Source organism: Vulpes vulpes, chromosome 15, assembly GCF_048418805.1.
Source record: "Vulpes vulpes isolate BD-2025 chromosome 15, VulVul3, whole genome shotgun sequence".
Classification (NCBI taxonomy): domain Eukaryota; kingdom Metazoa; phylum Chordata; class Mammalia; order Carnivora; family Canidae; genus Vulpes; species Vulpes vulpes.
The window spans coordinates 25,429,459-25,456,291 of NC_132794.1; the positions used below are offsets into that span (position 1 = coordinate 25,429,459).

General features: G+C 43.0%; 1 protein-coding gene and 1 long non-coding RNA gene across 5 annotated transcripts in view; one reads left to right on the forward strand and one right to left on the reverse strand.

The window, feature by feature from the left end:
• The window catches only part of CXADR (CXADR Ig-like cell adhesion molecule), a 61,807-nt gene extending 50,262 nt beyond the window's left edge, over window positions 1–11,545 (reverse strand). For both annotated transcript variants that reach the window (XM_025995663.2, XM_025995662.2), the window contains exon 1: window positions 11,412–11,545. In XM_025995663.2, coding sequence (XP_025851448.1) covers window positions 11,412–11,454 — 43 coding nt within the window. In that variant the 5' untranslated portion in view covers window positions 11,455–11,545. The remainder of the gene's footprint in view (window positions 1–11,411) is intronic.
• LOC140595810 (uncharacterized) overlaps window positions 11,355–26,833 on the forward strand; it is a 110,536-nt gene continuing 95,057 nt past the window's right edge. For all 3 annotated transcript variants that reach the window (XR_011997696.1, XR_011997695.1, XR_011997697.1), the window contains exon 1: window positions 11,355–11,486. This is a non-coding gene — a long non-coding RNA (uncharacterized lncRNA). The remainder of the gene's footprint in view (window positions 11,487–26,833) is intronic.

Below are 26,833 nucleotides of genomic sequence, written 5' to 3' on the forward strand. Positions count from 1 at the left end.
GGGAGCTAGGTGACAATGCCAACAGAGTTCCAGATTTCAGGGGAATAAGTATAAAGAGAAGAAGATTATTTAAGTAAACTGGGAAGAAAATCACTGTATTTGGGAGGTCAAGGAACTGCTGTGTAAGAGTGTTAGAAGAGGGGCACTAAGTGGCTCAGTCGGGTAAGTGTATGACTTTGGCTCAGGTCATGATCCCAGCATCCTGGGATGGCTCAGCAGGGAGTCACTTGTCCCTCCCTCTCCCTCTGCCCCTCCCCCGACTCGTGCTATCTCTCAAATACATAAATAAATAAATCTCAGGGGAGAAACAAAGAATGTTAGAAGAGAGTGAACTGTAAAATGTAAATTCTAAAAGGCCAAGACAACACTATAATGGGAGAGGGGCAGGTTAGGAATATGAGGCAAGGCATTTCTCGATCACTGTGGAGAAGCAACCAGAAATTTGGTGTAAACAGAGGGCAGGAGACCCAAGGGTTGAAGGGTTGGTACACAAGGTTGAAGGAGGGGAAAGTGGTCTGGAGAAGCTAGTGGGGCCCCAAGAGAACAATCAGAAAACCATACATCTTTATATCACATGACATTTCTACTCTGATCCCTGCCTGCTCTGAGAATCGTAGCTGGGGGAATAAATGCCTGACTCACTTCTCTGGCCCCAAGCTTGCTGACAGTATCAGAAAGATGCTTCAGAAGATATGAGGAAGACACCAATCACAATACCTCACCTATGTGTACACATTATATTATTTATCTACCCCCAAATATCTTCCACAGGAATTGAAGTTCTAAATAAGAAATATTTAATATACATTATACATCAAGACCAGGGCAAATGTAAATTAGAATGGAAAGCCACAGGAGGGATCCCTGGGTGGTGCAGCGGTTTGGCGCCTGCCTTTGGCCCAGGGCGTGATCCTGGAGACCCAGGATCGAATCCCACGTCGGGCTCCTAGTGCGTGGAGCCTGCTTCTCCCTCTGTCTATGTCTCTGCCACTCTCTCTCTCTCTCTCTGTGACTATCATAAAATAAACTTAAAAAAAAAAAAATTTAAAAAAAAAAAAAAAGGAAAGCCACAGGAAATTAAGAATGTAAACATCCAGACATTTTTTCCTGTATTTGAACTGGATTGTGACACACCCTTACCCCCCCCACTCACACAGAGAAACACTCGAGAATTTCAAACGCTATCAAAACTCTCAGATTTTTTTCAATCTATGTAGTATATTACCTTCCCTGCATTTTTTAACACACGGATGCTAATTTCACAATTCTCTGTTAAAAAATGCAAATAATGTATTTTACATTATGGGTAAAGCAGATCTATTGCCATGGTAAGTATTTTCATCACCTTCACAGAATAATATGTTTTGCTTTATTTTTATTTTTTTTTCTAAAGATTTTATTTATTTACTCATGAGAGACACAGAGAAAGAGGCAGAGACACAGGCAGAGAGAGAAGCAGGCTCCATGCAGGGAGCCTGATGTGGGACTCGATCCAGGGTCTCCAGGATCATGCCCTGGACTGAAGGTGGCGCTAAACCGCTGAGCCATCCAGGGATCCCTGTATTGCTCTATTTTTAAAAACCTGCCTTTGCCTCCTTGCTCTTAAAGACCTCAGGCTCTCTTCCCTTAACACTAAGACAGTAAAAGTAACTGAGTACTTGGCAAAAAACGAAGCAAACACACACAAAACTTAGGTAAAGTGTCTTATGAAGATGAGATCATAAAAAATTAGAAAGCAAAGACACAGAAGAGCACAAGTAAATAATATTACCTCTTCATGGAAAATCCTGAAGGTAATAAAGGGTTGATTACAAAAAGAAAATCACCTCTGTTATAAACATGTCTAACTAGATTGCCTCAATCCTGCATTAATTCCTTTCTAATACCCCAAAGTGAATTCAAATTTCCCTAGCAACCATCACCAGGGGTCATTCTATCCTATTTTCTATCTTTCCATAAATATATGTATTTCCTTCACAGGCAAGTTAAAAATGTGATTTTTTTGTGTGCATGTATTTCTTTTTTCTTCCTTATACCTAAAATGTAAATGTATACAGCTGTTGAATAAGGCAGTTGATAGAATTTTGGGCATGAGTAACAGATGTTCTGATAATTTCAAGAAACTAAGAAACAAGAGACTTTATTTAGCTTGTTACTAACAGGAATACTGCGTGATACAAATAATTAGTTATAATTATCTCGTGAGCACACTACACCCATGCTTCTTAGTAGGGTGTTTGGAGACTAGATGCATTAGAAGGTGACTGGAACTGAAGCTCTTATCTCTAGACTTGTGCTGACCAACAGGGTAGCTGCTAGCCAAATAGGGCTACTGGGTACTTCCAACACAGCTCCTTTGAATTGAGATATGTTTAAGTCAAATACTAACCAGATTTCAGACTTAGTATAGGGAAAAAAATTAATCTTATTAATGTTTAATTTGATCACATATGGAAATGATATTTTGTATATACAGAGCTAAACAAAATATAAGAACTGTAATGTCTCACAACTCTAGACTCAAATATTTCTACAAGCTACAACCTGCTGGGACTCAGGAGCCCAAAGAGCTCCAATTCCATCTAAATCCCACCACCCCTATAACATCTGCAGATATGCTAAAGGAAAGCAAAAAAAAAAAAAAAGAAAGAAAGAAAGAAAATGTATATTCAAATTAATTTCACCTTTAAACATGGCTACTAAAAAACTTTAAATTACATATTTGACTTACACTATATTTCAACTGGACAGCACAACTTAGACCGATGTCACAATTTTTTGAATTTAATTCCTATAAACAAGAATATAAAATATTCTTCCTACACCAAGGTTGTCAGGAGATCAGATTCAAATGAGACACCTATAAAATTGTCTTAAAAAGTAAGTTGTACCAGGATGCCTGGGTGTCTTGGCAGTTAAGTCTGCCTTCGGCTCAGAGCGCAATCCTGGAGTCCCAGGATTGAGTCCCACATCGGGCTCTCTGCATGGAGCCTGCTTCTCCCTCTGCCTCTCTGTGTGTCTCTCATGAATAACTAAAATCTTTAAAAAGAAAAAAAGATGGGACCCCTGGGTGGCGCAGCGGTTTAGCGCGCCTGCCTTTGGCCCAGGGCGCGATCCTGGAGACCTGGGATCCAATCCCATGTCGGGCTCCCCGTGCATGGAGCCTGCTTCTCCCTCTGCCTGTGTCTCTGCCTCTCTCTCTCTGTGTGTGTGACTATCATAAATAAATAAATAAATAAATGAATGAATGAATGAATGAATGAATGAATGAAAAAAGAAAAAAAGTTATACCAAGGCACGTAGGTGGCTCAGTCTGTTAAGGGTCCAACTCTTGGTTTCTGCTCAGGTCATGACCTCAGGGTCTTGAGATACACCCCTGTCAGGCTCCACGTTTAGTAGAGAGTCTGTTTATCCCTCTCCCTTTGCCCCTCCCACACACTTGCTCCCTCTAAAATAAATAAATTCTTAAAAAAAATAATAAGTTGCATTCTCCCTCTCCCCCCTGCCCATGCTCGCTCTCAAATAAGTAAATAAAATCTTTAAAAAAAAAAAAAAAAAAAAAAGGAAGGGTGCCTGGATGGCTCAGTCAGTTAAGTGGCTGCCTTCAGCTCAGCTCATGATCCCAGAGTCCCGGGAAGGAGTCCCACACTGGGCTCCCTGTTCAGCAAGGCAACCACTTCTCTCTCTCCCTCTAACCCTCCCCCTTGCTCATGCTCTCTTTCACAAATAAAATCTTTTAAAAAAATAGTAAATTATATCATAATAACTATGCATTTTAGTTCATTGTGATAATCTAGATTTAGGACTGCAACGTGTTTATAGCACTGATTCAAAATCCATCCGTGGTGAAGTTATATAAATAATGCATATACTGACACCTTCTATTGCAAAATATGAATTTAAAACTTGTATGATGTCGTGTTTTTGAAAGAAAGTATGTGTATATTTACATGAAAAAAAGGTACAATAATTTTTCTAGCCCAGAGTTAGTTACTGGTTCATCTTAAAAGTGTAAGATTTCACACGGTACAACCAAGTAGGTTAAAGAGTCTTCTCAAAAAAAAAAAAAAGAAAAAAATAAAAAATAAAAAATAAAAAAAAAGATAAAGAGTCTTCTCAATTCTTACTGTACAACTACCCAAGACAAAAAACACTCCAAAGTTTTTGTCTGGCCCATTAGGGAAAAGTCCTATGGGATTTTTATGGTATTTAAGAGTTCAAAGCTCTCTTCACTGGGAGACTGAAAGGGTCAGCTACAGTCACTAACATTTCAACAGAGATGTAGCTGAACACACTCGGTTCACTGTATCTGAATGTTTCTTGAGATTCCTTGAGAGCATGTGATCTGTGTAGCCAAACTACCCCTACTTTGGAGAAACCTATAAAACTCATGCAGAGCATACATTTACACTATGGGATGGTGAAAAAGTAACCACATTTAGTTACTTATTTCTTCTTGAAATCTAAACACAATTTATCTTAGAAGTAAATGAAATCAAAGTCATTCCCAGTCCAACTTCTAAAATACCTTTGAAATAATGAAAGTAATTTAATAGTTTCAAAGGAAATTTGCATTGTCTCAGTTAACCAATTAACTGGTTAATTTGACTGTTAATCCTTTTTCTCACCAACTATCAAAAGACAAACTAAACCATGCCATTGATCTCACACCTACCCTAAAAATAGACTTATTATCTCCCTCTCCTAGCTACCTTCCCCTTTGTCAACAGGGCAGGCCACAGTCTTTTCTTCTACAGCACACTGCTAATTAAAATAAATTGCAAATACTGCTGAGTCAAGTTAAGGCCTTTAACGCTTAAACTCTAATTGGCTAACTCTTTTAGAAACCTGGAAGAGTGAGTCAATGAGGTAAAGGTAACAGAAAAGGCCTATAGGGAAGCACAAAGAGAAATTCTTTTTAAATCACCATTTCGCCACAGAACGTAGAAACATTTTCAGCTTGCTTTGCATTTTTACACAGAAGACAATAATGGATTCAGCAGAACAAACTACAAAAGCAACACCAATATCACAGCCCCAAGGGATCACCAAACCAAACCATGAATTTCGAACCAGCTTCCTCAACAGAGCACTTTATCAGGCCACGGTGATATCTGCCCAACCCCCTCACATTCCACCATTTGTCATTTCTGCCCCCCAGAAAGGCTGAGTAGAAAATTAAAGTAGGAAACCAGCACTAGAAAAAGTTGCTTTTAACTTATACTCAGCACCACATTAAGAGAAACCAGTCTAATTCCAATATCAATCTAACAACTATTCTAGATTATTTTCTTAAAAAACAAGACAGATGAAAAGCAATAGGATAAAACCGTTAAGTTCATTTTACTTAAAGTAACCCAGACATAATTAAAAATTACCATCTTAAAGTCCACATCCATTCATTACTTGCCACCAAATGAACGATATTCAAAGTTCTCAGTATCAATTCTTGACTTTAATTACACCTGACAATGATTTGTATGTAACAGAGGAAAGATAAAACAGGAGATTGGAAGAACAGGCTGCAACAGGAGTTTAAAACGAGGCCGAAGTGTTAACACAAATTCATTCCATTACTCAATGAAAAGCAGAGCTGACAAGCAAAAAAGCTAGCCTGTGCAGGATACAGAGTCCAGCCCTGCTCACCTCTCCCATGACGGACCTATTCTTTTTTTTTTTTTAATCTTAATGATGTGCCTGTTCTTGATCTTCAAATGCCCTTTCTCTCTAGGTCTTTTTCTCAACTCAATATACACCAATTCCTGTCTAGAACACTTTCCCCTCTTATTTAACATGCAACTGTGCACACACTGGGAACAAAAATAAGGAATAAACAGATAATCCTTGACATCATGAAATGTACAGTCTGTTGAGGAAAAACAATTACAATAAAGGTCCACTTGATAAATGTTACAACATCCTCCAGTAATGTAACGTGCTTTGAGCAGGGAAAAATTCACTAGCCGGACGCCAACGAAGCTGGTATTTCAAACCATCTTAATAGATGCTGGTATAACCGGGACTATAAGTAGTGGCTGGAGGAATACAGGTGACTTAGAAACTGACAGGAGGTAAGATGAGAGAACAGGAAGGTAGGGTACCCAGCCTTCTGCCCGAGCATTCTGAGAGCCAAAAAAGCCACTTCCGGGGAGAGAGACCAGTGGTTATGCAGACAGGTTCAACTGGAGGTGCCTGTGGGAAGTCTAAGCAGGGGATGTCAAGTGGGTGGTTAACAAGTGATGGGAAAAAGCTTGAGAGACAGACTAGAAATAGACTGGAAGCTGTCAACACAAAAATGCTAATTGAAGCCATAAACTGAGGAACCCCAACATTTAAGGTATAAGGAGGAAACTGGGTACACAAAGGAAAATGAGGAACAAGGTTCTAGGTCTGGTGGCTGGAAGTTAAGAGAGTCCCTACCTACTGGTTTCTACCTGGGTCTGCTGCTGTCCCTTGGAACGACGGTCAAGCACGCAACACTTCACTGTCAAGCCAACTGCAAATGCTAAGTAGGTTTCTCTTTCTTCACTTAACTGATGCCCACTCCTTAACCTATAAAAATCTAGCTCTACTCACTATAGAAACTGTCCTCCATGTGGAATCCAGAACTTTCTGAATGTTTCCAATGATCTCTTATTGGTAAGACCCACTGACCTCATTTCTGCATCAGTTTCTGGACACCCTCATTCCACAGTTCTCCTACATACCCCACATCACTCTTTACTGTTACCTTCTGTGTACTTATTAGTTGATGTTCTTCAATGTCAAAGTTCATCATTTCTCTAGTGCCACCAGCTTTTCCTGGTTAATCTTACACAGATGGCACCTTACACAATATTAGCAGTGATTCTCAAATCTCTATCACCAATCTTTGTTTCTTTCCTGAGATCTAGTCCTTTGTTTAAATCTTCCTACCAGATATTTTTTTTTACCTCCATTCCCCTCAGGTGCCTCAAATACCACCTGTCTAAACTTAAGCTCGTTGGTCACTTCTCCTAAAACTTGTTCCTCTTCATCCTCTGCAAGTTAGTGACTTCACCATTCATTCAAAACCAGGTATATTACTGCTTCTCTCCAACTTCTGCTTGGAACCAACCAGATTATCAGACTTCAGTACATTTTCCTCAAAAGAACTTTTCAGATCAGAGAGGAAAGCCCAACAGCGCTCTGTTTTTCAAGGACTGCTTATGTGTAAATCATCCCAGATAGCTTCCTGTGTTAGACCTACCTGCCTCCAGAACTGCTACAGAGTTCATCATTCCAGAGAAATAATCTCAGTGTTTCATCTCACTTCTTTAATGTCTCCACAAGCTTCTTAGTGCCACCACAGAGGGTGGTATAACTTGACACATGTCAATTATCTTTCATCCCCTAAGCTCTTGGCACAGCCTTAGAGCTTAACTCGCCCAGAGTGTGGTCAGTAGTGAAATCATCAGGAACTTGTTAAAAACCAAAAATCTGGGATGCCTGGGTGGCTCAGCGGTTAAGCATCTGCTTTCCAGCTCAGGGTGTGATCCTGGAGTCCTGGGATCGAGTCCCACATTGGGATCCCTGCATGGAGCCTGCTTCTCCCTCTGCCTGTGTGTCTGCCTCTCTGTCTCTCTCATGAATAAATAAATATAAATCTTAAAAAAAAAAAAATCTCAGGCCTCGCCCAACTTTCTTAGGAGAATGACTCAGATTTCCATCAAACGTTTGAGAAGTGGTGATTAGATGCTCTCATGAACTGAATTTCTCACCTCCCAAGACACATCATACCCTTTCAGCTCTCCATGTCTTTGCAAAAAGCTATACCATCTGCTGGGAATGACCTATCAAAGCTTTGCACCTTGCAAAGTTCTATACTACTGTAAGGGCACCTAACACAAGCACATAGTAGGCAATAAATATTTGAATGATTGAATCATGTAATCAATTAATTAATGGATGAGCCTGGCCTGACATTTGTAGAGTCTGAGGTACTAAAGATCATTCAGGTGGAATGTGAATGGTAAGCACCTGGAAACAGTGACCCAGAATTCAAAGGAGAGGTAGGCTGAACTGATACTATTTTTAAGTCCCTAGCAACTTTGTAGAGGTTATAGTAATGGATAAATTTAGTCACCCAGGTTTAAGATTGAGAGAAGGGGACTATGGGCCAAATCATGGGGAAGGCTGATATTTAAGGGACCTACTGTAGAAGTATGAAGAGCAGGTTAGCAGGGTGGAAAAGAGTCAAAATAGGTATCAAGGAGCTCCAAAAAAGATAAATGGATTTGGCACACTGTTATTGTTACCTCTCGCAACTGAAGTGGAATAGAACAATGAGATCAAAGATAAAGCAAAAGCTTAACTTCTTTAGACCACCAACTGAGACAAGGCTACTGGAAAGACCACTACAAAGACCATCATTATTTGAATAGAGAGAGAGATGGAACTGATGAGAGCCACACCATATACATAGGCCTAGTGGTTAAAAGGCTGCAAATTTTCAGTCATACAACATTTATGGAACATTTGCTATCTACCACATTCCACACACTAACACCGGGACTATAATAAGAACACAAAGAATGCCCCTACCCTCTGACCTAGTGCAATGAGATAAACTGATGGACACCCCACAACAAATAGGGTAAGGAGCCAATGAAAGTGGGTTGCTGTGAAGAGGAGGCAACATTTTTTTTTTTTAGGTGATTGGTATAATGGCCAAAATGTAAACAAAGAGATATATGGAGGAAATAAAGTTCATATTTAATCTTCCCATTTTTTTATGCAAAGGAAGACGCCAGGAAAGCAAGATGATAAACATTTCACTTTGTTCCTTAATGGTCCTGAGACGATAGGATCCTTGTCCTTGATACATAAAGCAACTGAGGCACACACAAAGGACAGAAGCCTACAGCTGTCGTCAAATGGCTAACAAGTGGTGGGGAGACAAGAACTTTTTAGTTTCACTCATGGTGCCAGCGTGAGAAGCAGCGTCTCAAACTAACAAGATCCCCAGGTGATGCTGATGGTACATGGGCCACATCAATTTACAATAGCTGCCTAAGCTTCTTCTTGCTCCTCGTGCTTTCCTAATAGTGTCTGAAAGCATTAAACTAAGTTCAAGAAATTAAAGGGCTAATAAAGAAGTCTTCAGTATTTGGCACACAGTCAAACCAACAGCAGGTTCTTACTATGTGACAGAGAAGCAGTGATAGAAATTTAGAATGTCAGAGATAACCAAAGAGGAAAGTGACTGCTTCAGAGGCAAAACAGCATAGTGGGAAGAGTAAGGATTAAGGAAATTTGTGACCTCAGCAAATTAAAGAACTACTCCGTGCCTCAGTTTCCTTACATGTACAACAGGGATCATTATAATACATACCCTCCAGGGTTGCTAGGTAAATGGAACATATGTAAAGCCCTTAACAGTGGCTGGCATTTAATAACTTTCAATCAAGACTTTAGTTTTACTACTATGGCCACTATTATTACTGGTAGTATGATTTCCTACTGGGTAGGTAATAAAATGCACCCAAAGGCCTTCCACTAGCAACTAGAACATATGACAAAACTCTTTACAGCCCATATGGAAACAGATCTAGAGGAAAAATAGCACTGCAATTTTTAATATGTAAGCCTCCTCTGCTTTGTCTTGCCAAATGTAGAAGCCAATCACGTTACCACTCAAATTGAATTCACAGCAATGAGTGTCTAAAATGGCAAGAGTATCTGAAGAAATACTCAAAGCCACCCATCAGTTACATAGCTTTAGAGCTGTTCCCTAAGCTGGAAAACTGGAACTAAAAATAGTTGTCTTCTTATGCTAAAAACAGTCCTTTAATGAGAAGTTCACTATCCTAGCTTACAGTTTAAAAGCAGAATGACTCTGTATATATTAAACACGTCCTCACTTGAGATTGTACCTAATAAAGTGAGGTGTCCAGAAAAAAATGAAATCCAGACAATTATCTGGACATCCCCAGAAGGGGGGGAGGGGAAAAAAAAAAGATCCTCTATATGGTTTGTTATTCCATTTTTCTGCTCTGGATGTAGCCTAAAGTATTTTCTCCATGGAAAACAGGCACTCTCCACTTCAAATTTAGTCCCCGACAAAACAAACGAGGGGAATGTACCACGTAAACTGGTTACTGACCCTTCATCTTTTCCGGAAGCTTTGAAATTTTCACCCAAATCTAAATGAGATGTATTAGAAAGGTGGAGGTGGTGCTACCGATGGAAGATTAGACTTGTTAATAGAATGTTGGTCCCCTGAGTAACGCTCACAGATGTGGCAGCCAACAATGGAATTAACATTTCAACAGGAAGCAGGGAGCTATCCCAACAGAAAGGGCCACTCGATCCTTTCCAACACATCAAAAAAAGAAAGAAAAATCCTTCCAGAGACTATAAAAAGTGTGCCTCCGACGGTCACACTTACGGATTCTTTTTTTTTTTTTTTAACTAACCATTTGGTTCCAACAGCGACAAGTGCTCATCCTGACAGACAAGATCAGTTAAAACACTGCCACGAAAACAGATCCGTTTCTTAAAAAGCATCAAATGATTGTGCCTTCTAAGGTCCACGCATTTGTTTAAATGCCTTTTTTTTTTTTTTTCTTAAATTCCCCTCCCGAGAAAAGCGCAGCCAGAAAATGCACTTGGCGAATCCTTTAGGGATTGCCCTGTACAAGCCATCCCCTCTTATCTTCAAAAACGAATTAACTCGTCATAAACTCAAAGCGAGGTTTCGGATTTCTTCCGTGCACTTTGCTCCGGGGCTGCAGAATCGGGCGCCTACTGCGGATCTGCAACCGTCCACTTGGGTCGAGCGACCACCTCCCGGCCAACCGCTCGCGCTCGGCTCGGCTCGGGCTCGGGCTCGGGCTCGCCTCTGCAACCAGGTCGAGGAGGCTGCAGCGCTCCCCGCTGCGCGGTCGAGGCACGGGAAAGCTCAGGGTCGGCTGGATCATGGCGCTGGAAACTCAGCCTCCCCGCCCGCACCGCTCGACACCTGGAAACCCGCAGCCCGAGGCTTCCGAAGTCCGGGAACACTGGACCGAACGAGGAAAAGCGCGAGCGCGAATAAAGCGAAGCTCGCCCCGCAGCGACGACGCCAGGCGCCCCCGCACGCCGCGCCCACCGCCGGCGCCCCGAGCCCCGAGCCCGGAGCCCCGAGCCCCGCCGCCGCCGCCCCCCCCCCCCCCGCCCCGGGCATCTCGCGCCCCGCACGGCTCCCTGCCCGCCGCCCACCTTCCCGGCTCGCGTGCCCCGCTCCGCAGAGCCTCCCAGGGCGACTCCGCCCTCCGGCCACGGCCGCGGCGCCCCCAAATCGCGCCCGGCCCCTCCCCCACGCTCATTGTTCCCGGGTGGCCTCGGGCAGCGAGCGCCCCGGGGCGGTGCCGGCGACGGGAGCCCCGCGGACCGCACCGCCCCCCGCTCACCCGCGACTCCGCACAGGAGAACGAAGCGCAGCAGGAGCGCCATGGTGGCGGCGCGGCCGTGGGCGGCGACTGGAGGTAGGCGGCCCTCGCCCGGGGTCTCCGCCACCCGGGGCCTGCGCGCTCCCGACTGGCTGGCGGCCGCGGCACCTCCGCACCCCGGCCCACCCCGCCCCGCCCGCCCGCGCTCGGCAGGTGAAATACGTCACTTCCGGTGGGGACTGAGCCCCGCGGCGCGCGCCGGCCCCGCCAGGAGCGTGGCGTTGCCGTGGCAACCGGCGCGGGCTGCCCTAGGATCCTCGGGGGTCGCGGACTCCCGCGCCGGCTGCGCTCAGACTGGGGGGACGCGCGGCCCCCTCGCCCCAGCAGGAGCCGGGGCCGGCTTCAGAGCCCTCCGGCTCCGGGGCGGGCCCGCCCCTCTCCCCCGACAGCTGAAAGTGCGGCCGCGCCCTCGCTCCAGGGAGCGGCGTCGCCCACACTCGCCTCCGGCGCGCGCTGCTGAGGCCAGGTCGGGCGGCCTCGCGGGTTCTCGCCCCGCCCCCCCGGGGGTCCAGCCTCGCCCCCCTCCCCCGGCTGCGGGGAACGCGACCCGAGCTGCGCCCCGCCCTCCTCCGCCGCGCCTGGAGCCGGTGGCTGCTCTGGAAGGCTCGAGAAGGCGTTTCCCCATCTCCAGGAATGCCTGAACCCCTCTAAACCAGAGCTTCCGATTGGAGAAACACCTCGACTGCTTTTTTTTTTTTTTTTTTTTGGATCCTGGGTATTCAAAGGTCCTTCTCACCCTAAAACTGGGCGTCAAGAACCAGTGACCTTTACGGGGGGGGCAGGTAGGGGTGATGAAGGGCTGGAGGTGTTGGCGGCACCGGGGACTGACAGATCTTGAACGGCCCGGTCGACTCTCCAGTGTCCCTTCCTGGTATCCTCCAGACTTCTCGTGGCATTTGTGTTCTCGGCTGCTCTTTGCAGATACTGTTTATTTGTAACTGCCCATAGACTTCGGTGCTCCGGACAGTCCCATATAGGAGTGAATTAGAGGAGAGCAGCAGGGTGGTGCAGCGGCTAAGTTCTTGGGTCCGGGATGGGGCAGTTAGCTGGGCAAGTGGTCTGGAAATTCACCTAGTTATGAAAATCAGAAGAGATGATGCACAAAAGAATGTTGGGCACTGTGCCTGGCACATGGTAAATACTCAGTCCAGTGGTAGCTAATTTAAAAAAAAAAAAAAAGATACTGGGGGGGGGCGCCTGGGTGGTTCAGTCCCGTGAGCGCCTGCCTTGGGCTCAAGTCATGATCCCAGGGTCCTGGGATCCAGCCACCTCTTTGGGCTCCCTCCCTGCTCAGCAAGGAGCCTGCTTCTCCCGCCCCTCCCTGCTCCTGCTCTCTCTCTCTCTCTCTCTCTCTCTCTCAAATAAGTAAAATATTTTTTTAAAATTATATTGGACAATTCTTTTTTTAAATATTTTATTATTATTTATTCGTGAGAGACACGGAGAGAGAGGTAGAGACATAGAGGGAGAAGCAGGCTCTCTGTGGGGAACTTGATGCGGGACCCCCAGGATCACGTCCTGAGCCAAAGGCAGCTCCAGAACTAAAATGATCTAGAACTAAAATTTTTACTCAACACATACTTCATGAAATTAGAAAAGAGTATTAAAGTTATATCTATTTAAGATTGTTATATGACAACCACTGAGCCACCCATGTGCCCTGATATTGGACATTTCTTATTATTTATTGAAGCAGCAAAGGAAAGTAAATCAGTTATTAATTAGTAAGACCAAAGTTGCTCAACTGAAATTTAGCCTGGTGGTCTGCTATCCTGATTGCACTTTTAAATTATCTGGAGGATTCACCAGAAATCAGATTTGCAGGCATCTATGCACTGGACTCTTAGCCTCCAGAATTGTGCAAAAATAAAGGTCTGTTGTTTAAACAAAAATAAATAAATTAAATTAAATAATCTGGAGGAGCGCCTGGCTGGCTCAGTCAGTGGAGGATGGGACTGTTGACCTAAGGGTTTGAGTTCCATCCCTACCTTGGGTGTAGAGATGACTTAAAAATAAAATATTTTTTAAAAAATTAAAATTATGTAGAGAACTTCTACAAAATACCAGTATCTGAACCCTCACTCCAGCGATTCTGATACCTTGTCTCCAGTAGATTGTGACTGATCTAAGCAGAGTCCAGAATAACTGCTAGGGATTTCCTTTTATTTTTTTTATTTTTTTTATTTTATGTATTTATTCATGAGAGACACACATACAGAGAGAGAGGCAGAGACACAGGCAGAGGGAGAAGCAAGCTCTACACAGGGAGCCGGACCTGGGACGTTGGACTCATTCCGGGTCTCCAGGATCACAACCTGGGGCTAAACCGCGGCCCCCCCGACCCGGACAGTCCTAGGGATTTCCTATTAAGGAAACAAAAACTCTCCTAGATATAATTGAAGGTATAAAATATCTAGAACTAAAATTTTTACTCAACACATACTTCATGAAATTAGAAAAGAGTATTAAAGTTATATCTAAGACTGTTATATGAGAATTTTTCTATGATTACTTCAAAGCAGCACACATTCATTGTGTCTTCTCTAGTAGAAATTAAACTTACCCTTCATGGGTTATCTCAACCACTACTAGAGGAAATCTTTTGAAATTATTCCAAAGGATTTTTATCTTAATCCCTTTCTTTCTAGTACCTTTTTTTTTTTTTTTTGCAGTCCCTACTTTTTGCCTCTTGTGATAGGCATTTTCATAACCCAACAAATCTCCCTCTTTTTTAAAATTTTTATTTATTTATGATAGTCACACAGAGAGAGAGAGAGAGAGAGAGAGAGAGAGAGATGCAGAGACACAGGCAGAGGGAGAAGCAGGCTCCATGCACTGGGAGCCCGACATGGGATTCAATCCTGGGTCTCCAGGATCGAGCCCTGGGCCAGAGGCAGGCACTAAACCACTGCGCCATCCAGGGATCCCCCCAACAAATCTCTTATCTTACTCTAAATATTTCTAGAAAGCCAAAAAGGCAGATCATTCATCTTTGTCACTCTTGGAAGCCAGACTATAGTAGGTCCCTATATTCTTTTTTTTTTTTTATTCTATTTTTTTTTTCATGAGAGACACAGAGAGAGGCAGAGACATAAGCAGAGAGTGAAGCAGGCTCCATGCAGGAGCCTGATGTGGGACTCGGTCCCAGAATTCCGGGATCATGACCTGGGCCAAAGGCAGGCACTCAACCCCTGAGCCCTGCAGGTGTCCCTGAACTGAATATACTATGTATATATACATATGCATATATATATGCATACAATTACTCATAAATCATTATATCATGATATCCTTTTAGAACATACTTTTTAAAATGCAAATTTTACAAAATTAATATTTCATATTTCATTAGATTACTGAACACAAATTTTTCCAAATGTATCATCTCCAAGATTTAAGTAACTTTGAAAGGAGCAATGTATCTTATTTAGGAAACTATTATCCTTTATACAATTATATTAAAGCTGGGGGAAAAGGGAAAAAATTTAAATGGAGTCATCTTTACACTTTGGTATTTTGGTTTTTGTTTTGTTTTTTTAAGATTTTATTTATTTGACAGAGCGGCAGAAGCAAGGAGAGCAGGAGAGGGGAAAGCAGGCTTTCCGTTGACCAGGAAGCCAGACTCGGAGCTTGATCCTAGCTCAACCGACTGAGCCACCCAGGCACCCCTAGACTTTGGCTCATAACTACATTATTTCATATAAACAACTGCTAAAATTATGCAAGTATCTGAAACTTCTTAATGACACCTTAAAAAGTTTGTGGCTATAGTTAGCTTAGAAATTATGTCTCCTGAAAGCTGTAATGAGATAATCTCATTAATTCTGGATCATGCAAATTATTGATATTTTCAAACCAAGCTAACAGTAGTGCACAGCCATTAAATGGATTGTTCTGGGCAGCCCCGGTGGCTCAGCGGTTTAGCGCCGCCTTCAGCCCAGGGCGTGATCCTGGAGACCCCCGGGGTCGAGTCCCACATTGGGCTTACTGCATGGAGCCTGCTTCTCCCTCTGCCTATGTCTCTGCCTTTCTCTCTCCTCTCTGTGTTTCTCATGAGTAAATAAATAAAATCTATTAAAAAAAAATGGATTGTCCTTAGTAAAGCTGCAAGCACTCCACGTTGTATAGCCGGCAGAAAGGCAATTCTTGGTCTGTCAAGAAGGTGATAATTGTGGATACACAAACAACTATGGTTAATATAACATTTGTTCTTACAAAGATTTTTCAGCAGTAATGGATTTGTTGACACACCAAGAGATGAGTAAAATCCTATGATCACATTCAGAGATTGACTTATCCCTAAGAATGAAAGGATTTTTAGCTCTTTACAACCTGGAATATGAAGGCATGTAAAGCAGGAAACTTTTTTTTCATAGGTGACACTGCTGATATTTATGTTTTCAAGGAAATGATAATGCTGTTCTTAAGAAAGGAAGGTTTCTGGGTTGCCAACCTGGCTCAGCCAGTGCAGCATAGGACTCTTGATCTCAGGGTTATGAGTTCAAGCCCCATGTTGGAAGTGGAGCCTACTTAAAATTTAAAAAAGAAAGAAAGAAAGAAAGAAATGAAGACTTCTCAGTGTTCTACTTACAATACCAAGAGCATGGATTTCATGGGTTAATATTATCTAAGTCATCTGTTTACCCCTATGCAAATGAATGTATAAATCGTACACTTTTAGTTTTATGCCATGTATATAATATTTAGAAATCAACCCTTAGCCAGTGACCTAGAATTTTTCTTTAGATTCCTAATGTTACAGGAGTTTTTTCTCTGTCAGTGTCCATGGTTCTTGGTTACACTGCTTTGAAGAATGACGTAGACTAGACAGAGTGGTGGGCAGCAAAGCGAGGTTTATTGAGTGATAGCAAAGTGATAGTACAAAGCTCTTGAGGAGAGAGGGGCCAGAGAGGGTTGCCATCGGGTTTCTAAATCTAGGTTTTGTGTGTGTGTGTGTGTGTTTTAAAGATTTTATTTATTTATGAGAGAGAGAAGCAGGCTCCATGCAGGGAGACTGACGTGGGATTCGATCCTGGGTCTCCAGAATCAGGCCCTGGGGCTGAAGGCGGCCCTAAACCACTGAGCCACCCAGGCTGCCCAATCTAGGGATTTTTATGAGCTTGTTGAAGGGCTGTTTTAAATTTTTTTTTTTTTTTTATGATAGTCACAGAGAGAGAGAGAGAGAGAGAGAGAGGCAGAGACATAGGCAGAGGGAGAAGCAGGCTCCATGCACCGGGAGCCCAACGTGGGATTCGATCCCAAGCCTCAGGGATCGCGCCCTGGGCCAAAGGCAGGCGCTAAACCGCTGCACCACCCAGGGATCCCTGAAGGGCTGTTTTAATCTAATTAACCCTCCCTGCATCTGATTTCCAATCAGATTTTTGTCATCTATCACATGCTAAAGGATGGAGGACCCCTTCCAGGGTGGGTGTAAAATCCTTTTAAGGATTGTTTCCTTTTGAACAGGGCACCCTGTGTCCCTGCCTGCCTTTCTTCCAATTATCCTTCATCACTAATAATGTGATTCTAGAATGAATACACAAAAGTGGTAAGTTTAGGGGCAACTGGCTGGCTCAGTCAGTAAAGCCTACAACTCTTGATCTCAGGGTTATGGGTTCAATCCCCACATTGGGTATATAAATTACTTTTAAAAAATCTTTAAAAGAATATGTTTAGGGGTGTCTGGGTAGTTCAGTCGGTTAAGCACCTGCCTTTAGCTCAGGTCATGGTTCCAGGGTCCTGGGATCCAGTCCCACATTGGGCTCCCTGCTCCGTGGGGAATCTGCTTCTCCCTCTACTCTTCCCCCTTGCTTGTGCATGCTCTTTCGCTCTCTCAAATAAATAAAAATCTTTAAAATAAAAATTTTAAAAATCGACCAAAATTTAAAATTTTATTGATGCCTTTTATTTATTTATTTTTTTTTTGCCTTTTAATTTTCTTATCCAAGAACGGTCTATTTATTCCCGTTGCTTTCTTTGTTTTGGTATCTGTCACTTAATGCTAGTTGCTTTCCTCCAATTTCTGCTAATTTATTGTTTTCTGCTCAAAGGTTAAAATAGGACAGAAAAAAAGAAGCATATTGAACGTTCTGGGCTTGTTAGTGACCAGGTCAATCTGGAGAGATAACTAGTAAAATTATGTTTATTATTTTTTTAAAGATATTATTTATTTGAGAGAGAGGACACTGGTGTGCTCAAGTGGGGGGAGGAGCAGACTCCCCCTTGAGCCGGAAGACCTATGTGGGGCTTGATCCTAGCACCTTGAGTTCACAACCTGGGCTGAAGTCCGACACTTAACCAGCTAAGCTACCTACGTGCCCTAAAAGGAATTTTTTTTTAAGTAGTTTCCCAGTCCAGTGTGGAGCCCAAGGTGGGATTTAAACTCATGACCCTGAGATAAAGAACTGAGCTCAGATCAAAAGTCAGATATTTGGGATGCCTGGGTGGCTCAGCAGTTGGGCGTCTACCTTTGGCCCAGGGCGTGATCCTGGAGTCTCTCGTGAATAAAAAAAAAAAAAAAAAAAAATAAAGTCAGATACTTAACTCACTGAGCCACCCAGGCACCCCTAAAGAGTTTATTTTTAAATAATCTCTACAATGTGGGGCTCAAATTTACAACCCCAACATTAAGAATTGATTGGTCTGCCGACTGATGGAGCCAGGCTCCCCAGATCTCAGCTTTCTTGAGTGTATTTGGTAAGTAAACTTACATCCATCTGTTTTTCAGATTCCAAAAATTTGATATTGTTATCTTCTATTCTGTTTTGTTTTTCTTTGTACTTGGAGGCTTTAAAAAAAAAAAATCCATTTAGTGTGGGATGCCTGGGTGGCTCAGCAATTGAGCGTTTGCCTTGGGCCCAGGGCGTAATCCTGGAGTCCCGGGATCAAGTCCTGCATCAGGCTCCATTGCTTGGTGCCTGCTCCTCTCTCTGCCTGTGTCTCTGCCTTTCTCTCTCTCTCTCTCTCTCTCTCTCATGAATAAATAAATAAATAAATAAATAAAAACTTTAAAAAAAAGAAGACATTTAGTGTCATTTAAATGAGGTTTTCTTCAGGAAGAATAGAGGCAAATTTGTGTGTTTGAGTCTCCATCTTTTTTTTTTTAAGATTTATTTATTTATTCATGAGAGGCACAGAGAGAGAGAGAGAGAGAGAGAGAGAGGCAGAGACACAGGCAGAGGGAGAAGCAGGCTCCATGCAGGAAGCCCGACATGGGACCCGATCCCGGGATCCCAGGATCACGCCCTGGGTGGAAGGCAGGTGCTAAACCGCTGAGCCACCCAGGGATCCCTGATTCTCCAACTTTATGCAAAGATCTGCCCTTAATTCAGGTGAAAGGTCCTCTTGCATGTTGAAATGTTAAAATCTGAAGAGAATTAACATGTTTACTCTTCTCCTGGGTAATAGAAGGATCTTAGACTGCTTTAATCCCTACCAGATTCCTCTCCTAATTTATATTTCAATCCAGTGTCTTTGTTCTATAGATCTTGTAAATTATACAGTCGTTTTTGTAATATGGGCGATGTCTAACTAGCTTTGTAGGTCTTGGAGATCACATCAAAAGTAGCCTCGGCAAAGGCCCCCAGGGTGGCAGTGCAGCCCCTGGCCGAGGTGTAGCCGTCCTCAATACCGCCATCATCAGTAGCTTCCTGGGCACGGGCTGAGACAATGCCATGCCTCTGGGGGCAGGGAGGAGACGCGCCAGCACAGTACCACAGCAGCCAGTCACACCTTGCAAGGGACAGCGTGGGGCTTGCCGATCTTGTTCCCCCAATAGCCTCGCCGCACGGGACAATGGAAAGCTTGGCCAGGATGGCCCCAGGGAAGGCAGTGGCTGCCTCCTTGGAGCACTTGACACCCAGACGGAGGTGTCCATTGTAATCTCCGATGGCAACAAAAGCCTTGAACCTGGTCCGCTGGCCAGCACAGGTCTGCTTTTGCCCGGGCATGATTTTCAAAACCTCATCTTTGAGGGATGCCTCCAGAGAAAAGTCCATGATCTCAGACCTTGATGGGCAGGGAGAAGAGATGGATCTCTTCCGGGGACGTGACCTTCATGTCCTTGACCAGGCAGCCCCGCTTGGTGACGGGGATCCACTCCTTATCCTCTGCCTTGCCTCCACGAGCTCTGTGGCCTCGGCCCTGGCCCCCGGACGCCGCTGCCGAAACCTCCCATTCCGGGGCCCCCAGGGCAGCCAAGCGCCCCCCTTCCCCACCCACCCGGGCAGCCAGGCCCTCGTCCACCATTTGATGTTCTCTCGGAGCAGCAGCGGTCTACATTGCTTTTCACCGCCTTTTCTTGCATATCAAACCATTTCCGGGATGATTGTTCTTCTCCCAAAAGTATGCCCTTTATAAATTCCTTTACTGATGATCTCTTTAAGGTAAACTTTGTTTCAGTTTGCCAGGGATTTCCCCTTTTTTCTTTTTTTTTAAGATTTTATTTATTTATTTATTTATTTATTTATTTATTTATTTATTTTTTAGATTTTATTTATTTATTCATGAGAGACACACAGAGAGAGAAGCAGAGGCACAGGCAGGGGAGAAGCAGGCTCCATGCAGGGAGCCCGATGCAGACTCGATCCCAGGTCTCCAGGATCACACCCTGGGCCAGAGGCAGGCGCTAAATGGCTGAGCCACCCAGGGTTTCCCCTCCAGGGATTTCCTAACTTGAGAGAATTCCTGTCATTTCTCAATACTGGAAAAATCTCAGTACTCAAATTCTTGTTGAATATTGCTTTTACTCACATTCTCTAAGATGTGCCCTCCAAGATATCAATTAGATATATGTTACAATTTCTTATTCTAGCCTTCACATCGTATCCTTTATCATTTTCATGTATTTGATAATCTGAACAGGATCCCAAGTAATTCTTTCAGTTTTTTTTTTTTTTTTTTTTTTATGATAGTCGCACAGAGAGAGAGAAAGACAGAGGCAGAGACACAGGCAGAGGGAGAAGCAGGCTCCATGCATGGGGAGCCCGACGTGGGATTCGATCCCGGGTCTCCAGGATCGCGCCCTGGGCCAAAGGCAGGCGCTTAACCACTGCGCCACCCAGGGATCCCCTCAGTTTTCTTTTCTTTTTTTTTTTTTTTTCAGTTTTATTTTCTAATTAACACCTTTGCTCTTCAGTTGTGTTGAATCTACTACTATACAATTCTCCAAATGGGCTTTAGTTTCGGTTATATTTTTTCCATTTATAGATATTCAATCCTTTTACCTATGTTTGGTTTCTTATTCTGTACTCATACTTCCAATATTTCTTTTTCCCCAAATATTTCTTATATTTCTTTAAACATAATAAATGTGCTTAATATATTTTATGTGTGCAATAATTACATGATTTGTAGTCTTTGGGTATCTTATTTTGTGGGTTGTTTGGTTTATTTTAAGATTATTTATTTGAGAGAGAGAGAGAGAGCAAGCACACATGTGAGCCGCGCCAGGGGCAGGGGCATAATTCCAAGCGGCCTTCCCGCTGAGCACAGAGTCCCACTAGGGCTTGATCCCAGGACCCTGGGATCCTGACCAGAGCTGAAACCAATAACCAGTCATTCAACCGGCTCAGCCCCCCAGGCACCCCTTATGTTCTGTGTTTGGTTGTTTATACAGGCTCTTACTAATGTTAGGCTTCTTTTTCCATGTTTTATGACTACTTTTTATTGCAAGTGCGTGTTTGTGGAACTTTTTCTGTGTGAAGTATTTGAGAGTTTTAAGTGTTTTCCTTGAGAGATGATTTGTATTAGCTTTTGCCAGGATCCAGGGACTCTACCAATCCAGGAAAGCTTTAGGAATAATTTTTGGCATAAAGTTCCCAAATGACACAGTTAATATAAATTTGGATCAGAAACCAGCATGAGAGGAAGCTAGAAGCTGTAATTTCGCAGATGAAGCTCATCATTCTCAAATCTTCATTAGTCCTTTTATTTTTTTTTAAATTTTTTATTTATTTGTGATAGTCACAGAGAGAGAGAGAGAGAGAGAGAGAGAGAGAGAAGCAGGCTCCATGCACCAGGAGCCTGACCTGGGATTCAATCCCGGGTCTCCAGGATCGCGCCCTGGGCCAAAGGCAGGCGCCAAACTGCTGTGCCACCCAGGGATCCCTTATTAGTCCTTTTAAATAAAACATCATTCCTGTGTTCTGTAGATGGGCTGGCTATCTGGGGAAATCAAACCACATCTTCCATTGTTGACAACCCTCCGGTTTTTTTTATTTGGCTTGCTCTGGTCAGTTTGTTGAATCACTTGGAAACCATTATATTTAGTTGCTTTTGCAAGATTCTCTAGTGGTTAGGTGGAATAAATAAATCCTTGTCAAGGATTTCCTCAGCAGGTTTTCCTCGAAATATACAAGTTTCAAGGGCCACATTCTATCGAGGGCCCTAGGTACTTTTGTCTTTGTGGGCCGCTCCCACCACAATCATAGTTGAAATCGTGCTTTCTACGCCTGAAACCAACTTTACTATATATGTTAACGAATTAGAATTTATTTATTTATTTTTTAAAGCGAATTAGAATTTAAATAAAAACTTGAAACCCCCCAAAATTCCAAAAATAAAAATAAAATTGTCTTTTACAAGTGTTGGTATGAGGCGAATTAAATCCAGGCTGGATCATAGCATTATTTCTTCTGCTTTTAAAAGAAATGAAGATGGGGCGCCTGGGTGACTCAATCGGTTGAGCGTCTGCCTTCGGCTCAGGTCATGACCTCAGGGTCCTGGACCTGGGTCCTCAGGGACCTCGTTGGGCTCCCTGTTCAGCAGGTAGTCTGTTTCTCACTTTCCCGCTCACACACTCTCTCTGTCTCTCAAAATCTTAAAGAGAAATAAAAGAAATGAAGACATTTTCAAAGGCCCTGGAGAAACTGGCTCTGAGTGTTGCTTGTCTCTCCCTCCCTCTCGATTCCCCCATTATAAGTTGTTCTGTACCAATAATATTAAGGGTTTAATATGAAAGGTAAGGGAAAGAGTGCACTTACACATTTCCTTCTCATCTCTGTTTCACCTCTTTTGCTTGTTTTGGGGACAGTAAATGGGGCGGGCAGAATTAACCAGGAGCTCATGTCGTCTTTCTGGGATTTTACACCAACTGCTGGTTACCTTTGGAAAGAAAATTAAAGTCTGTGAACTCTATCATAAGCCTCAGGAAGAATTATAATGGCTGGTGTTCATGACGTGTTTGGAGGGCATTTTGAGAACAGATGACTTAATGTTTGCACAGTGCTCTGGGCATTTTAGATCAAAGATGCTGAGCTTACCCAGCATTAAGCCCATTTAATTTATGCCCAGATTATATATTTAACTCTGACAGAAGTGGATGGAGACTCATATCCTTTGTATTTTGCTGGTTTCTTTTTGGCTGGAGACAGCTTTCTGTCTGATAGGTAATAGCAATGCTTTACATTTATAGACCATATAACATCTTTCATCCAACGAGTTCAAAGAACTCAGCAATTATGACTCATTGTTCCTTAAAATATCTCTACAAAACCTGAGATGACATGCATTGAGGTAAACTGGTTATTGAGGTAAAGAAACTAGAGTGATGGAGGCATTAAAGTGTTAACAAGATATTTCCGGAGTCAGACATAGGATTCAGGTTAAGACTCCCTTTCTTTGATTAGACCTTAACGTTCCATCCCCGTAAAGGTAAGCTCTACAAGGACTGCAGTTGTGCTTGTGATAAATACCTCTTAACTATGAAGATTTTAGCTCTTCTCCAGCTCATCTCCTTATCCCTACCCTCCTCAGTTCCCTTCTCATAGTTGTAGCCACTCTGCAGATACTGTCACTGTGCCCAGAACATCTGACCTGCCAAGTGGTTCCCAGTCATCACTCCCATTTCAGAGTACATGTCTCCTAAAAAGACTCCCTGATTAAATCGAATTATAGAATAATAGTTTACTAAAGTACCAGGTACCTCCCCTTTAGCACACTTGCCATAGTTACAATTTTATATTTAAATGTGTAAATTATTTGATTGTTTAATTAATGCCTATCACTACTTAACCAACTGTAGGCTCTAGGAGGGCAGGAGCCTCTTGTTTTTTTCCTATTTTAACCCCAACATCTAGTTTAGTGCTTGGTCCTAAATAAGGACTCAAAACATATTTGGTGACTGAATCAATTTAGATTTTAGGAAAAGTGTTCTTTTAGAATTTGAACCCAAATCCTGAAACTTGTGGCTCAGTGGTTGAGCATCTGCCTTTGGCTCAGGTCGTGATCCTGGAGTCTGGGAAATCGAGTCCCACATCGGGCTCCCCGCAGGGACCCTGCTTCTCCCTTTGCCTATGTTTCTGCCTCTGTCTCTCTTTGTCTCTAATGAATAAATAAATACAATCTAAAAAAAAAAAAAAAACAATTGGGAAAATGGTGAAAAGGCAAGGGCTCATTAAAAATGTGATTAAGGGGAGCTACCACAATTTGTTACAAAATTTGTCTCTGGTCTTTGGAAGTCTGAGATTAGACGGAAAACCAGTGAAATTTTTCTATAACAAGAGTCCCAAGGGACACCTGGGTGGCTCAGCGGTTGAGCATCTGCCTTCGGCTCAGGGCCTGATCCCAGGGTCACAGGATCGAGTCCCACATCGGGCTCCCTGGCATGGAGCCTGCTTCTCCCTCTGCCTGTATCTCTGCCTCTCTCTCTCTCTCTCTCTCTCTCTTCCTCTATCTCTCTCATGAATAAATAAATAAAGTATTAAAAAAAAAAAAGGAAAAAAAGAATCCCAAGAACCCAAGAAAATGGACTTCTCTATTTCTCTTTGGTGTCCAATCATCTTCCCATGTTAATCTGAGTGGTCAGGAGGGGCTCACTATAGATTTTTCTAGGACACTCCTGAGGAAGAAGACTTAACAAAAGACAAGCTACATTCAAACTGTTCCCCGGCCTTACCGAAAGGCTCTCATAATGAGACTTACGGGGAGTGCTACCCCCAAAAGCCTTCGATGCACTAACCAGTTGCTTTAGCGTAACACGGTATAGGCAATAATCTCTCTTCTGAAGTTAGGTTTTCTGATTTAGCAGGAAGAGCAATCCAAGGGGTGTGTGTATGTGTGTTGTCATTTTTATATTGTCTTGTTTTAAAGAGGGCCTTTCCTAATTCTATCTTTGGGAAAGAAACTCTAGAGGCTGTGCAAGGAAGGATAGATCTGAAGAGAGCAGGAAGAAACAAAGGAGGAGATCTTTGAAGAAATCATTGTCATAGTTAAAAGCCAGTGGGGTCTGAACTCCAGTTGTGGTGAGAGACTAGGAGCATTTCAGAGAAAGGACAAGCAGAATTTGAGCCCAGTTGCACATGGACTGTGAGGAGCAGGAAACAAAGCCAGCTCAGGTTTCAGGTTGGGGCAATCAGTGGATAAGGGTGCTATTAACTAAATAGGGAATAGAAGACAAGCAGGTTTAGTGGAGTATAAATGCTAGGTTTTTGGCGCCTGGGGGACTTCCAAGTGGAGATGCCAGGAAGAGAGACGACCTGGCTGGAGATCCAGATTTTGGAACCTAGATTACACTCCTTTGAGGAATTCATTTGTTTTTTGTATTGGTTGTAAATCTCCCAGAAGCCGTGCCATAAATGTGAATTTCCCATAGAAGCTGACAAACACCTATTTACCCTATGGTCTTCCTGACACAGCAGGATGAAACGTCCTTTGTAAGAATGTTTCTTTGGGGACTTGCATTCACAGGGCCAACTCTGCACTCCAGTAAAGCAGCTTCTCTCCCTCAGACATAGAATTGGGAGCCAAGACTTCTTTGCCAAACCTTATTCTTTTCCCAGGAACAATGGAGCATAGAATGTTAAAGGGCAGGTTGTGTATGTTTAGAGTACGGTTGAGTATGTTTATAGTTTTAGGGAGAAGAGACTGTATTTGCATTTAAAGAAGTGAAGGAGAGAGTTGGCACATTATCCAGTGATCTAGCACCAATAGATGCTGGTGGGGATACAGTGGAAAATTGGAGTAAAAGACCCTGGTTAGAGTTGAATGAGTGAATGTGGGAGTAGCAGGAGTGCTGAATCAGCAAGAAAGCAAGCTTTGGGACCACAGATCCCAGGCAACTTTGGCAGCCTTATCAATAAGTTTGGGAAGGTATCAGCTGTGATATTGTGATTTTTTTTTGATATTGTGATTTATAAGAAATATGTATATACATATATGTGTGGTCATGTAGAAAAAACATATATATATTTTTGATCATTTAAGAAAAAAATCTTGTTCATCTGAATGACCAAATATATATGAGAAATACTTCTCATATATATTTGATCTTCATTTACAGCTCTTGACCCATTGCTGCCAAAACTCTTGGAATTTCTACAGTAATAAGAGCAATGGGAATTTCTTTTGTTATAATATTTGGCCTCTTAATCTTCAGTTCCTGAAAATGCTTCAGAACCATGCAGATGAAATGGGTGTTTTGTTATTCATAACCAGACGCTTTTGACCACACTAGGTTGGTGATTTTTGGAAATTCCCTAACTTTGGGGGCTGGTCATGGAGAGAACCAACCTGAAATAACCTGAAATTGAAGGATGGAACTTTGGGCCCCACTGGGGAAGGGAGAAGAGTTGGATGTTGAGTCAGTCACCAACAGTCAGTAGTTCAATCAGTCATGCCTATGTAAGGAAGCGTTAATAAAAATCCAAAAGGGTGGTGGTGGTGGGGGTCTTCAAAGAGTTGAGCTTCTCTGTTGGAGAACCAAAACTCTCCCGTGTGCCACCATGCGGGGCCCCAAATACCACAATGACAAAAACCCCTTTGTTTGGGCCCTCACCCTGTGCATCTCTTCATCTGGCTATTGGCTGTTGATTTGTATCCTTTAATATCTTTTGTATACTCGTACTCAAGTGGATACATGGGTTTCCTGAGTTCTGTGAGCCTCTCTAGCATATCAAACCATCAAACCCAAAGAGGGAGTTGTGGGAATCTCTGAATTATATCACTTTCCAGTCAGAAGCACAGATGTCAACCTGGTCTTGACACCTGGCATCTGATGTCCACTCTAGCAAATTAAACCCAAGGAGGGGTTTTTTGGAACCCCCAATCTATAGCTAGTTGGCCAGAAGTACAGATAATAAGGTGGGGAAGGGGCCACGTGTAGAACTGAACCCTCAACCTACAGAATCTGATGCAATCTCTGGGTAGATAGGGTCAGAATCAGGTTGAATTGTAGGATACCTGGCTGGTGTTGGAGAATTACTTGGTGGTGTAGAACTGCCCCCTCCCCTGCCTGACACACATTTTAATTGGGGAACAGAAGGGGTACCTCAGTGGAACATATGACTCTTGATCTCAGGATCATGAATTCGAGGCTCATGTTGGGGGTAGAGATTACATTAAAATATTTAAGCTAAAAAATATTTTTAAATAAATAAATAAATAAT